The following is a 13578-nucleotide window of genomic DNA, read 5'->3' as shown; positions in this document are numbered from 1 at the left end:
TTTTGTTTTAGTGGACATTGTGCACCAAAAATCCTTCAGAAAAGGATTTTTTTACCTGGTATACACACCAAGCATGAAATTTAGCAAGAAAAACTCAACTGCAGCTGAATGTGATGTTGCCCTTATAGAAGTTTTTCAGACCACCTGGCAAAGCACCTTGGTTACATGCCAACAAGAGAAGCCAGCACTTGCTCAAATTTTGTTTTCCCTGGATATTATCATTGCTGGTAATTAGCAAATTGTTTACTTTCTTCCCATCATTTTTGAAATGTCAATGAACAGAAAGCACTCAGAAGATCATCAGCTGATAGGCATGTAAAACTGAACCATTCTTGAGTCTGAGCTGAGTCACCCAAGACACCTGTCCCTGTTTATTTACACTTGACAAACTATTATTTCCCTCTCCTTGCCAATAGGAAATGCCAGTTCCCTATTATGGTATCTTTTCTGCAAAAGCATTTCTTCCCTTTGAAAGTCACGCAACCTCAGTGCTTGCTGGTATCTTAAAGGTCATAAAGGAGCTTTGGAGAATCTTCTTCTCAAAGACCTTCAAGTTTTGACAGTACTAAAACTCCCACTAGGCATCCTCACATTTCTCAAGGCCCAATGAAGCTGATACAAGCTATTTAGAAACAAAGAGGCAATGCAGTTCATGGAAACAAAGTGATTTCTTAAGTCTCATGGGAAGACTTCTGGATTTCCTTTGCTGTCAAGAACTCTTCATGTTTGCCTGGTGGTATTGGTGATTTGCAGAAAATTTCAAGATAAATAAGCAAAGAGTTAGGGTGCACTTCTGACTTTTCCTTTACTCAATGACTCTGATCAGAGCTCAGAGTAATAAATTACAAGAGAGCTCTTCTATAGCTCACAAAATGGGGTCCCTTGTCATGGTGATGATCTTATCTAAATTCTCTGACTGACTCTTTTACATTATATTGTAATTTAATTCAATTTTACCAAATGTATTATCTAATCAAGCTTTATCATGTTTTAATTTATTTTAGTTAACTATTACAGGAGTTTTAGCATAGTGATTAGTGTCTATTTGTATGCGCATTTTTGTTTTTGTCTTTTATTGTTGATATGATTAGCAGACTAATCAATAAACAGATCTGTCTAGCTACAAGTTATGGATTACTTCCAATAATGCATAAGTAAGACATATACAAATAACATTAATAAGTAGTAATGCCATCTCTTTGTTATAGTTTAATGAACTGTTTTTAATGATAACTTGATGATGTGACCTTACTACTTAGTTTTGTATCACAGTTCAGCAGCTTGTAGCAGATTTTGTTGGAGTCTCCTTCTCTGGAGGTTTTTTAACAAAGGCTATCCAGTCATCTGGATATCTGTCGGGAATGCTTTGATTATGCATTTCTGCATGGCAGAGGGTTGGATGGGATGGTCCTTTTTGTCTCTTCCAAGCCTATGATTATATAATTCTAACTTATAATGGGGGATAGAGGAAGGAAGTATAATTTTAAAAAGCAATTTCATAAACTTTGGCTCAGATGAGTGTTTCTCATTATTTATACATGAGAAAAAGTGTTGAATATTGATATGAGGAGCCATTCTTCTAGGTCTTTACTCATTGGACTTCACCACATTAAGACAATGAAATGGATGAAAATGTTTGGCTCAGTAGAGCTCAATTTTCTTGTGAAATGGATGGATTTCTTACCTTCACCACACTTCCATGCAACTCAGTGTATTCTCTGCATTCTTTGAGTAAAATTTTCATCACATTACAGATCTGAGGCCTCGCCCACAATCCCTGCCTCCACATTATTTGTTGAAAGAAATCCTCCTTTCCTTGAAATCTTAGCCTCGCTCTGTATTAACAAGAGAGCTGAGAATTTTCTGAGCATACTCAGTTTGTCCCTTTGTGTTGCTGCCTAAAAGAGGAGGGAGTAAGTAAGTAAGAAAGAGAGGAACAAGAAGAATTAGGTATTTCAGTGTTATTTCTGGCATAGGGGAAGGGGGAAAAACTCTGCAACTCAGCTGTATGTGCTCTGGGAACAAAGTATTATACACTGTATAATACTTTCAAGATTATATATAAACAAATTTCTAGGGGATACTTGCATCATAGTATAATTGCAGCCAGGCTTTGAAGCTGCAAGGCTATTCAATCCCAATCAAGGTGGCCAGTTGCAACATTCCCTCTTGCCTCTGAAAATAATGAGACAATGCTTCTGGAACATGGCCAGACAGCCCTGAAAGGCACTAGAGTTTAATTGAACTCAGTGGGCCTTCTTTCCAAGGAATTGCATCCTGATGTGACAATTGCAACAATCCCACTTGCCTCTGATGATGCCTGCCACAGATGTGGGCGAAATGAAATCATGCTTCTGAATCCCAAAGATCTTGATATCATTATTGCAGCCAGGCTTTGAAGCAGCAGGGCTATCCCCCCTTCTCCCTCCCTCCCTCTGACAGTGATCAACTGCCTTCCTCCCCCCTCCTCTCCCCCCTCCTCTGTCTCTCTGTATCTGTTTCTCTGTCTCTCTGTCTCTCTCTCTCCCTCTGACAGCTTTTGGTTGCCTTCCTCCCCCTCCTCTCTCTCCCCTCTCCTCTTTCTCTCTCTCTGATAGCAATCGATTGGTTGCCTTCTCTCCCCCCCCCCCCTTGCTCTCTCTCTGGAAGAAAGGGAGGGAGGGACCTGGAAAGGCTTTTTAAAAAGAAAGAAATAATTTTGGCAATTTGCTCTATGAGGAAAAGGTAATAGCAGTGATGGAACTCTTCCTTACTGGGGTGGGTGGTTTAGCTCTTCCCACAACTTCCCCTCCTACATTTTCAATCTGGGAACAATGAATGCCACTACACTACAGAAAAGACCAAACTTCCAGATGATTTCAAAAAATCCAGTTCCCCACCACCTTCTGAAATGTTGTAAAAGACTGCTGGCCACCATGCTTACAAATATGCACACAATGCTCTCTCCTACATTGGAAGCCAAATGAGTGTGGTGGGAGCAGTGGCTTCCTGGATTTTAAGTGTAACACTCAGTGGAATTTAGTCAATGTGATGAAGTGGATCGTGAGTGACATGTCCTATTTTCTTATTAAAGTTAGCTGATTTCCCAGATAAGAGTCAAATTGTGCCCCATTTGTTCTCTCTGGGAAGTTTTGGAAACATCATTTCCTCTGAGGTGTAGTCATTTTATTTTCTTTGTAGTGATGAAAAGAATATTTTAAAATATTTTTAAAAACAGTAAAAATGTATTTCCTTAGTGTTGTGAAATCCCGATGATAATTGTGAACTAATGAGAATCTTTGTGAAGTTCATGAATTATTCTACACAAAATAGTTGTTTATGTACAGAAACAGCATTTTCTTCACAAGGAATAGCATTCTCTGTGTAAAAAATAATACAGTAGATTCTCAGTTAACTGAAATTTGAGGAACCAGAACCCTCAAGCAAGGAAATAATATTATATGTGTGTGTGTGTGTGTGTGTGTGTGTATGTTACATTAGGTCCAGCATGTCTATTTGTTTTTAATTACTTCATTTAAATATTGATATCAATCAGGAGCCGCAGAGGCACAATGGGTTAAACACTTGTGCCGGCTGGACTGCTGACCTAAAGGATGGGTTGCTGACCTGAAGGTTGCTATTTCGAATCTATGAGATGGGGTGAGCTCCTGTCTAGCTTTCAGGGACATGAGAGAAGCCTCCCAGCAGGATGGTAACACATCAGGACATCACCTGGGCAATGTCTCTGTAGATGGCCAGTTCTCTCACACCAGAAGTGACTTGTAGTATGTTCTCAGGTCATTTCTGACATGATAAAAAAAAATCAAGTCAATAAAGAGTTTATGGTATTTATTTATTTACAACATTTATACCCCACCCTTCTCACCCGAGGGGACTCAGGGCGGCTTACAAAAATTGGCAAAATTTAATGCCCAAATTGCAATCATAAAAACAAAACAATATAGTATAGTGTGGGGCAAATACAGAAAATGATCTTGGAAGGCTATGGTCTCCAGATTATCATAAGACTTCCCCTCAAGCAACTAGTCAAAAGAGACATAATATTTTAAATACAAATTAAATACATGCATAATACAGCGAATGTTGGAAACCTTCTATAAGCCTCCTATTCTAGTTATTTGTTATGTATAAAATTGAGATTGCTTACTATATTGTGTGTGTGTGTGTGTGTGTGTATGTGTGTGTGTGTGTGTGTGTATATATATATATACACACACACACACACACTTAGTGTTAAGTTTTTAACTTAGTGTTAAGTTTTTCCCTTAACACTATGTTGTTTTAGGTTGTGGGCGGGACTTTAGACCATGTGACCAGATCTGGGACTATTCAGACTGAGATTCCATTTTAGAAGTCAGTACAGTTGAATATAATATAGTAGTCAGTATGCATCAGTCAGTCAGTACAGTATGTAGTTGAGTTAAGTATGCAGAAGTCAATCAGGAGGCATTAGAAATTTGTTGAATACAGTATGCATCAGAAGAGAGTGTTAGTCTCAACAGAGAAGAGACTGAAACAGAATGCTTAAAGAACAGACTGTTTAAACTTTCAATAAGTAGTGTATCTGCATGCTGATTACATGAAGTTTTGTAAGTAAATCAATTATGTTAACTTTTAACGAAGACTACTTATTGAGATTGCTTACTATATTGTATGTATATATTGGTATGCAGTTCCCTTAACTCTATGTAGTTTGAGGTTGTGGGAGGGTTTATAACACTGCTGCCTAGTGGCTCAGCAGGTTAAACTGCTGAGTTGCAGAACTTGCTGACTGAAAGTGGAGATTTCTGTCATGGGGAGTGGGGGGAATGGGGGTTTGAGGAGCTAAACTGTCTGAACCCAGAGAGTTCAGGATGGCTGTGAGGACACAATGTTGGATCCCACATTGGGATTCAAGATGGCAGTTTCCACCACCCCAACATAGGGAAAAGTCATAATTTTATGGCAGGATTTGGACCTTTTCTAAAAAAATTTTTTTAAAAAATCTGGAGTCGGTCTGCATTAAGTGCAATATCCTGGGTTAAAATGTATTGTATAGACGCACCAGGCTAATGCAATCCACACATTATATGGCAGTCTAGATGCAACCTGTGTTTATAAAACAGCATTTCAAAAACTGCAGTTTTGAAAGCATTTTCCCTAAGAAGAAATATACTAAAAATGATTGCTTCATTTGGGACTGAAATTCTCAAAGAAATATAATCCCGGTTGGTTGCTTTTTGAAACACTTTAACTATGCAACCACATGGACATACATACCTCTTCCAGTTCCCAACCAGAGTGTGCCCTTGATCAAGATCATTCAGGCATTAAAAAGACAGCAGTCTTCAAATGTTCATTATTAATATTCCCATCCATATGACATTGAAGTAGTCCAAGCTGATGATACCAAGGGTTTTTATCACAGGTTATTTTGTGAGGTCATGATTCAAGAGAACATGAAATTGTATATGCTGTTGCACCAGATGCTGCTTATAAAATACTAGCTGTGCCTGGCCACGCGTTGCTGTGGCAAAGTGGTGGTTAAAAATTGTTGTGGAATTTTTATTTGACGTTATTTGCATTTTTTAAAATTAATTTTATTGCAACTTATCTTTTTATTTATTATATTTTATTATTTTCTTTTATTATTTTTAGTTATTTCTGTTATTATAGTATTTTATTGTATTAATTTTTAGTGTTTTTAATTATTTTTAGTGTTTTTTATTATTTTTATTATATTATTTATATGTATTTTATTTTTATTCTTTTATTATTATTTGTTTTTTATTATTTGTATGTATTATATTTTATTATTTTATTTTATTATTTTTAATTGTATTATTGTATTTTTATGTATTTTTTGTATTTATTTTATTATTTTTGTTTCTCTTTGTATTGGGTTGCTCTGAGTTCTATGGTCTGCCTGGTCATGTTCAAAATGTATTCTCTCCTGATGTTTCGCCTGTGTATACACGCAGGCATCCTCAGAGGTTGTGAAATGTGTTATAATGAAAGCAAGTGGGGTTTATATATCTGTGGAGTGGCCAGGGTGGAAGAAAGAAGTGTTGTCTGCTTTAGGCAAGTGTGAATGTTGGAATTGACACTGAATAGCCTTGTAGCTTCAAAGCCTGGATGGTTCCTGCCTGCCTGGAAGGAACAAAATGTGTTAAAAAAAATCTGTGAAATCAGGACAGTTAACTAAAGAACAGCACTGAGCAATCAGGGAATTCCAGACATGATGTACTGAGGGCCAGCTAACATCTCCCAACAAAGGATTCCTCTCCAAAGCAGGAAGTAGGAAGGCCTTGAAGGTGGAAGGGTATTCAATGGTAATCAAGGTGGGGAAGTGGAACATTCACAGTCGCCTCAGAGAGATAAGAGTTGTCCCATCCAAGATATCATTGGTGAGATAGAAATAAACATCCCACTTGTCTGTTTTCAAACAGATCTCATAATCTCTGAGGATGCCTGGCATAGACATGTATGGCAGTTTGGCAGCAGATAGGGTCGTGAGGGAATGTGATGTTTAATAGGCTTCTCCTGAATCCCTCTTCTTATCCAACATATTCAGTTATTCAACGTTCTGCCGGGGTGTTTATGTTGGATAAGTGAGACTCTACTGTATATTTATAATCTTATCTGCTTAGAACTGGATTATATGAGGCCCCTTCTACACAGCTGTATAAAATGCACACTGAAGTGGATTATATGGCAGTGTGGACTCAAGATAATCCAGTTCAAAGCAGATAATATAAGATTATAAATGTCTTATATAGCTGTGTGGAATGTCCTTGAGTCTACAATGCCATATAATCCAGTTAAAATATGATAATCTGTATTTTATAGGCAGTGTGGAAGAAGGCTGGTTGAAGAGGCCCTGGGCTGAGTGGGTTGCTTGGAGACCAAGTGAGCGGAGCTTAGCCTTCTAACTGGCAGCAATTGGATAAAAACAATTATTCCTCTCCCTCTAATTAGGATTATTTTTCTTTTCTTTTTGTTGTATCAACCTAGAGGCGTGGATGATGGGTTGTGTTGTCAAATTTTGAGGTTGGGGGGCCTTTAGTTTTGTTGTTTTGTCGGTCGCCGGGATTCCATCACTCTTTTATATATATAGATGTGATCAATTCCCACTGCTTATAAAATAATAATAATAATAATAATAATAATAATAATAATAATAATAATAATAATATAAGAGAGGGTGATTCAGTTACCACATTTCCAGGGATCTAGCCATTCAGGTACTTTGGAGACTTGTATCCAAAGATTCAGGATGTTTATCTTGAAATGTTTTTTCTTCCAAGCTGTGATCTACTCCTCAACTTTGTTTTGCTTAGAAAAGAGAGGAGGAAGAGAGGCAAAAAGGTGAAGCACAGATACGACAACAAGAGGAACGCAGAGCACATGAGCTGTACCTGAGCCTCAAACAAGCCCAGCAGTATAGTCAACACAATGAAAAGGAGGACCATGAATGGGAAGAACAGCGTGAGTGAATTTTCTCTGATTTAAAGATTTCAGATGTAGTTTACATTGGCCTGAGTAAACTACAGCGTATGATTCATGAGCTATTCTTGACTAAGTGCAGAACTGGAATAGGTCAATTTAATTAATCGGAACTGGGAGTCAATATATATGAAAGTTCTATTGAGTCTATAAGCATATTTTAGTTAGGACTAACATGTGCATTTAGAATGAGGTCTGGACTTTCTTCATGTAAAGCTTACCCGTGGGTATGCTGTCTACTAGTTATAAAAAGCAGATTCCGTAACCTTTATCTCTGTTGCAAAATCTCTCCATAAGAGATGAAGGGATTTGACACAGGGCATTATCCCCCACTTTTTTTGTGTCAGGAGCAACTGGAGTTGCTTCTGGAGTGAGAGAATTGGCCGTCTGCAAGGACGTTGCCCAGGGGACACCCGGATGTTTTGATGTTTTACCATCCTTGTGGGAGGCTTCTCTCATGTCCCCGCATGGAGCTGGAGCTGATAGAGGGAGCTCATCCACACTCTCCCCGGGTGGGATTCGAACCTGGCAGCTTTCAGGTCAGCAACCCAACCTTCAAATCCCAATGATTTCAGCTGAGAAGAATTTCTGCTTTTTCAACCTGTTTATTGTTGCAGTAGCTGCTGGAATGATTTGGTGGTATTTTCTGTCCTTCCCATTTTCTTTACTGACATGCCTATCAGTTTTAGTATAGGTATTGCTTTTTACTGCCTCATTGTCAATGAATCCAAAAGAAATTTGTAGGGTGAATAAAAATAATGCCTTATCTAGATTCATTTTTACCCATTGGTTTATGAAGAACATGTGAAAAACTCAGTAAAAGTCAATATGAAAATGAATTTTATCTCCATTATTGTTAAATGCCTTATTTTAATCCTGAAAAAGAAATTCACTAGTATTTTGAAAATACTTGTGAAAAATATCTTGAAAGCATAGGTGAACAAGTTTCGATAATAGAGATTTGCAGGTTTTCTAGCTCAATTGTTGTGTGACATCAAGTCAGCTTTGATTTATGATCACACTATCATAAGAGTTTATTAGCAAGATGTATTCAGTAATAGCTTGTTATTTCTTTCTTTTAAAAGTACCCAATGGTAACCATTATTCCCTGATGATCTCCTCTCAAAGTACTATGATTTTGTTTAATATCCAGGATCAGACAGAATCAGATGACTTGAGGAATTTAGGAAGCTCTTTCAATCTCAAGGTGGTTCTACACAGACTCTACAATGCCAGCTGGATAATGGGCTGTCCACATCACATGTACTACCAATGCAATACACATCAAGCCAGAAGCAGTGTGTAAAGAAAACCTTACCAGGAAATTTGGAATAAACAAAAAAAATGTGCTGCAGCTAATCATAATATATCCCATGAATGGCTTGAAACTGGGATCAGAAAACAAAGAGCGCTTGTCAGGAGACCAATAACACTTTCTAACATTATCAACAAATGCTAGCTTTCTACATATTTGAATTTTAAAATTAAATATTACAAGATTTTTAATTTGCATATTTAACACAAAGAACGACAACAATAAAAACCACACACACTCAATATATATGGTCTTGAACAATGTTTGTAGAGTATCAGTTCTGAATTTTGCTATTTCCTCCCCCTACCCATCCCATTGTTTTGACTTCCTTTACTTTGAGTTGAGGACAATTATATCCAGGCACTCCCTGAATTACAAACATCCAACTTACAAATGACTCATAGTTAAAAAAACACAGGCCCGGGCTGTGGCGCAGGCGGGAGAGCAAGCCAGCTGCAACCAGCTGCAATGAATCACTCTGACCAGGAGGTCATGAGTTCGAGGCCCACTCGGAGCCTATGTTTGTCTTGTCTTTGTTCTATGTTAAAAGGCATTGAATGTTTGCCTATATGTTAATGTAATTCCGCCTGAGTCCCCTTCGGGGTGAGAAGGGCGGAATATAAATGCTGTAAATAAATAAAATAAAATAAATTTTCCTCTTTTTTCTATTTACAAAATTTAGAAATGTTTTTTACCCTTTGCTTAGTTACTTTGTGGTTTTGCTTTGTTCATGATGGCCAATTTATCAATTTCTGCTATTGTAAAAACTTTTAGAACCCATTCTTCTATTGTTGGAAGATCTTCCAATATTGTGACTATATCTTGCTGCAAATTCATGTGATGCAATACTTTGTAGTTTAAAGATTTTATTTGTTGCTTGGCCATTCCCAATTAAAATAGTTCAGGTTTTATTTGTATCTTTGATTGAAAATTTTCCTGCATTGTTTTTTGTACCTTGCCCCAGAATTTCCTTGCTTTTTTACATGACTACCGCATGTGGTAGAAAGTTCCTTCTTGTTCCATACATTTCCAACAAGTACCCTGTTTCCCTGAAAATAAGACAGGGTCTTATATTAATTTTTGCTCCCAAAGATGCACTAGGTCTTATTTTCAGGGGATGTCTTATTTTTCCATGAAGAAGAGCTCACATTTATTGTTGAACAACAAAATGAACATTTATTATATACTGCAAAGTAGTTGTCATCACAAACCAGCATAACCAGACAAACTGTGAATCCTATCAAGAATTTCTTGTTACTACCATTATTTACATGTACAACAATCTATGGAACCTCTTGCAGTTTAGGTTTCACAAGGTTTCCATGCTGCTTTCTCTCTATTTTAGTTTCAGTGTAGTTATGAATGATGAATAATATAATATACTATAATAATAATAATAATAATAATAATAATAATAATAATAATAAATATAGAATAATAATATAATGATATACAATATATTAATGGGATAATATAATAATAGGATATAATAATAAAAGAATATAATAATATGGTATTAATAGGATAATATAATAATGGGATATAATAACAATAGCATAATAATAATATAATAATAGGATAATATAATAGAATAATAGAATAGAATAGAATGATATAAAATATATTAATAGGATAATATAAAATGGAATATAATAATAACGGAATAACAATAGTATAATAATAATAATATGAAAATATAATATAATATAATATAATGATATAAAATATATTAATAGGATAATATAATAATGGGATATAATAATAATAACAGAATATGATAATAATAATAATAATATGGTAATAATAGTATAAAATAATAAGTTTCATGGCATAGGAATAAGAATGGGAGGAGAATCCCAATGCGTCCTGTGCCTTTAAGAAGCAGAAGGAGCAGGATGAGTGGAAAGGGTGTTCAAACCCTCTTCCTTCCCTCCCACCCTCCCTCGCCCTGGCACCAGGAGCCAATCAGAAGCCTTGGGAGCAAAGGGAGCATCGCCAGGACGGAGCCTTGTCTCGGAAGGAAGAAACTGCAGTGAGGGAAGGTTCTTCAAGCCGCGGCTGGGGGACAGGCGGAAGGCAAGGCAAGGCCAGCCAGGGAGGCACAGAAAGCAAGCACTTTCTCTCCCTCCCTCCAGTGCGTATGAGTGCTGCTTCTGCCCTGCAGCCATGCTTCCCAATGGAACTCTCCTGCAGCCTGGAAGGTCCCATTCTTAGTTGCTAGGTCTTACTTTCAGGGGGGCCACATAGTTGTGCCTCTGTTTGTAGTCTGTCTGTGCGATTTTCTTACAGCAGCTGAGGATATGATCAATGGTTTCGTCAGTTTCCTTGCACAGTCTGCATTTTGGGTCAACAGCTGATTTTTCGATCTTGGTCTTAATTGCATTTGTTCTGATGGCTTGCTCCTGGGCTGCAAGGATCAGGCCTTCTGTCTCCTTCTTCGTGAGCCAGAGCCAGGTCTTCTCTTTATCAGCTTTTCCTTCAATTTTGTCAAGGAACTTCCCATGCAATGTTTTGTTGTGCCAGCTGTCAGCTCTAGTTTGTAGTGTGGCTTTCTTGTACTGGTTTTTTGTCTGCTGTGCTTTGAGGAGTTTCTGATTTTTGACTTCAATCAAAGCAGGTTCTTCACTTTACTTTACATATTCTGCCAGGGCATGTTCTTCCTCTTTGACTGCTTGTTTTACTTGTAAGAGTCCTCTGCCCCCTGATCTTCTAGGCAGATATAACCGGTCAACATCACTGCGAGGGTGCAGTGAATGATGAATGGTCATGAGTTTTCTTGTTTTTCTGTCCAAATTGTCCAGTTCCATCTGTGTCCAGTTTATGATGCCAGCAGTATATTTTATGACAGGTATGGCCCAGGTGTTTATGGCCTTGATGGTGTTGCCTCCATTGAGCTTGCTTTTGAGAATTTTTCTGACCCTTTGTGTGTATTCTTTTTTTTTTTTTTGTGGGTAAACAATTTATTAATGAAACGTTACATAACAAAACAGCAAATTATCGCAAATATAGTCAGGTAACAATCATTTTGAAATGTACATGCATATCTACATTAGTCAACCAGCCTGCCAATTCTAACACAGTACATATTATTATCTGTTACTCAAAACAGCTCTTTCTACATGTCATCCACCACTCTCAATCCAGGTATCTATTCATTTTTATTTATTTTTTTTAGAAATTAAATATAAGAGTTTACCCTAACATTCAAACAAAACAAAAACATACAACGTATTACACACAACAAACCCTGCACGCACCCAAAACCCCTATCCCACATAAAATAAAACCCCTTCCCCACACCCGTGCACCCTTCACCATGACTTCCAACCCTGAAGCACTATGAAGCCTTTAAGCCAATTTATATATCCTTGTTAATAGTAACCCTAAATTCCTAATGGAACTCCTCTATGTTACTGACTCCTTATTCAAATATGCTATGGCCAGCTTCCATGTTTCTAAAAAGTCCTCATTACTTTTGTTCTTCCTATTGTTGGTAAGTTTGGCCATTAGCATATATTCCCGCATTCTTTCTCTCCAATCCTTTTTAGTTAAACCTTTTTCCCCTTTCCAGTCTTTGGCTATGGTCAATCTTGCTGCCGCAAAGCTATATTGGTATATTTCTTGGTCCTTTGGGTTATTGTTTTCTCTATGTAGACCTAATAGACACAATCCTGGGCTTTTTTTAATCTTATTATGTAGCATTTTATTAGTCTCTTTAATTACCTTGTCCCAAAATGCCTGTATGGTCATACACGTCCACCACATGTGGATGAATGTCCCTTTCTGTTTCCTACACCTCCAGCAAATACCTTGTTGTGATTTATCTATTTTTGCCAATGTTGCTGGGGTGATATAGCATCTATAAAACATTTTATATTGATTCTCCCTAATTGATCCAGATATTGTGAATTTGAATTCTTTGTTCCATAGGTACTCCCAGTTATCCAATTCTATTGGCCTACCTAGGTCTTTGGCCCAGGATATCATTACTGTCTTGACTGTATTATCCTCCATATTATAACTTAATATGTATTTGTATAATCTGGATATTAACCCTTTATTTCCCTTTTCCCATATTCTTTCCAGTTCTGATTTTTTAGTTGCGAAACCAACCCTCATATCTTTTTTTATATCTTTCATGCAATTGGTGATATCGAAACCAATCATTAATCTCCAATTCTTCCCGCCCTTTTAATTTCCATTCTTCATTTTCTCTAATAAGGTATTCTTTATATGTTCTTGTTTCTACACTTAAGGCTGGTCTTATAACTGCTTCTAATGGCCTCAACCAAAGGGGTGTTTTCGGTTCCATACCTTTTCTATATTTTTTCCAAATGTCTAATAGTCCCCCTCTAATTATATGTTTATTAAAGTCTTTATTTAATTTGTCTCCATCGTACCATACATATGCATGCCAGCCGAATCTTAATTCATATCCTTCCAAATTTAATAGGGTCTTATTTTCTAATTTTATCCATTCCTTCATCCAGGACAGAGCTGCAGCCTCGTAATAGGTCCTTAGATCGGGTAAGCTTAGCCCCCCTCTTCCTTTATCATCAATTAAATTCCGGTATGCTATCCTCGCTCTTTTTCCAGCCCAAATAAAATCTGTAATCTTTCTTTTCAATTTCTCAAAAATTTTTATTCCTTTGATAATGGGTATATTTTGAAACAGGAATAGCATTTTGGGGAGTACCATCATCTTTATTACTGCAATTCTGCCCATCCATGTTAGTGGGATTGTTTGCCATCTAGTAAGATCTTTTTTAATGTCTTCC

General features: G+C 37.0%; 1 protein-coding gene across 3 annotated transcripts in view; it reads left to right on the top strand.

Moving 5' to 3' along the window:
• sh2d4b (SH2 domain containing 4B) overlaps positions 1-13578 on the top strand; it is a 196284-nt gene that overhangs the window by 78517 nt on the left and 104189 nt on the right. For all 3 annotated transcript variants that reach the window (XM_008115808.3, XM_062975823.1, XM_062975824.1), the window contains exon 4: positions 7320-7467. In XM_008115808.3, the coding sequence (XP_008114015.2) occupies positions 7320-7467 (148 nt within the window). The remainder of the gene's footprint in view (positions 1-7319; positions 7468-13578) is intronic.

The sequence above is a fragment of the Anolis carolinensis genome, chromosome 3 (genome assembly GCF_035594765.1).
Source record: "Anolis carolinensis isolate JA03-04 chromosome 3, rAnoCar3.1.pri, whole genome shotgun sequence".
Taxonomy (NCBI): Eukaryota; Metazoa; Chordata; class Lepidosauria; order Squamata; family Dactyloidae; genus Anolis; species Anolis carolinensis.
The sequence above is the reverse complement of the archived record's forward strand: the minus strand, read 5'-3'. Positions and strand labels throughout refer to the sequence as shown.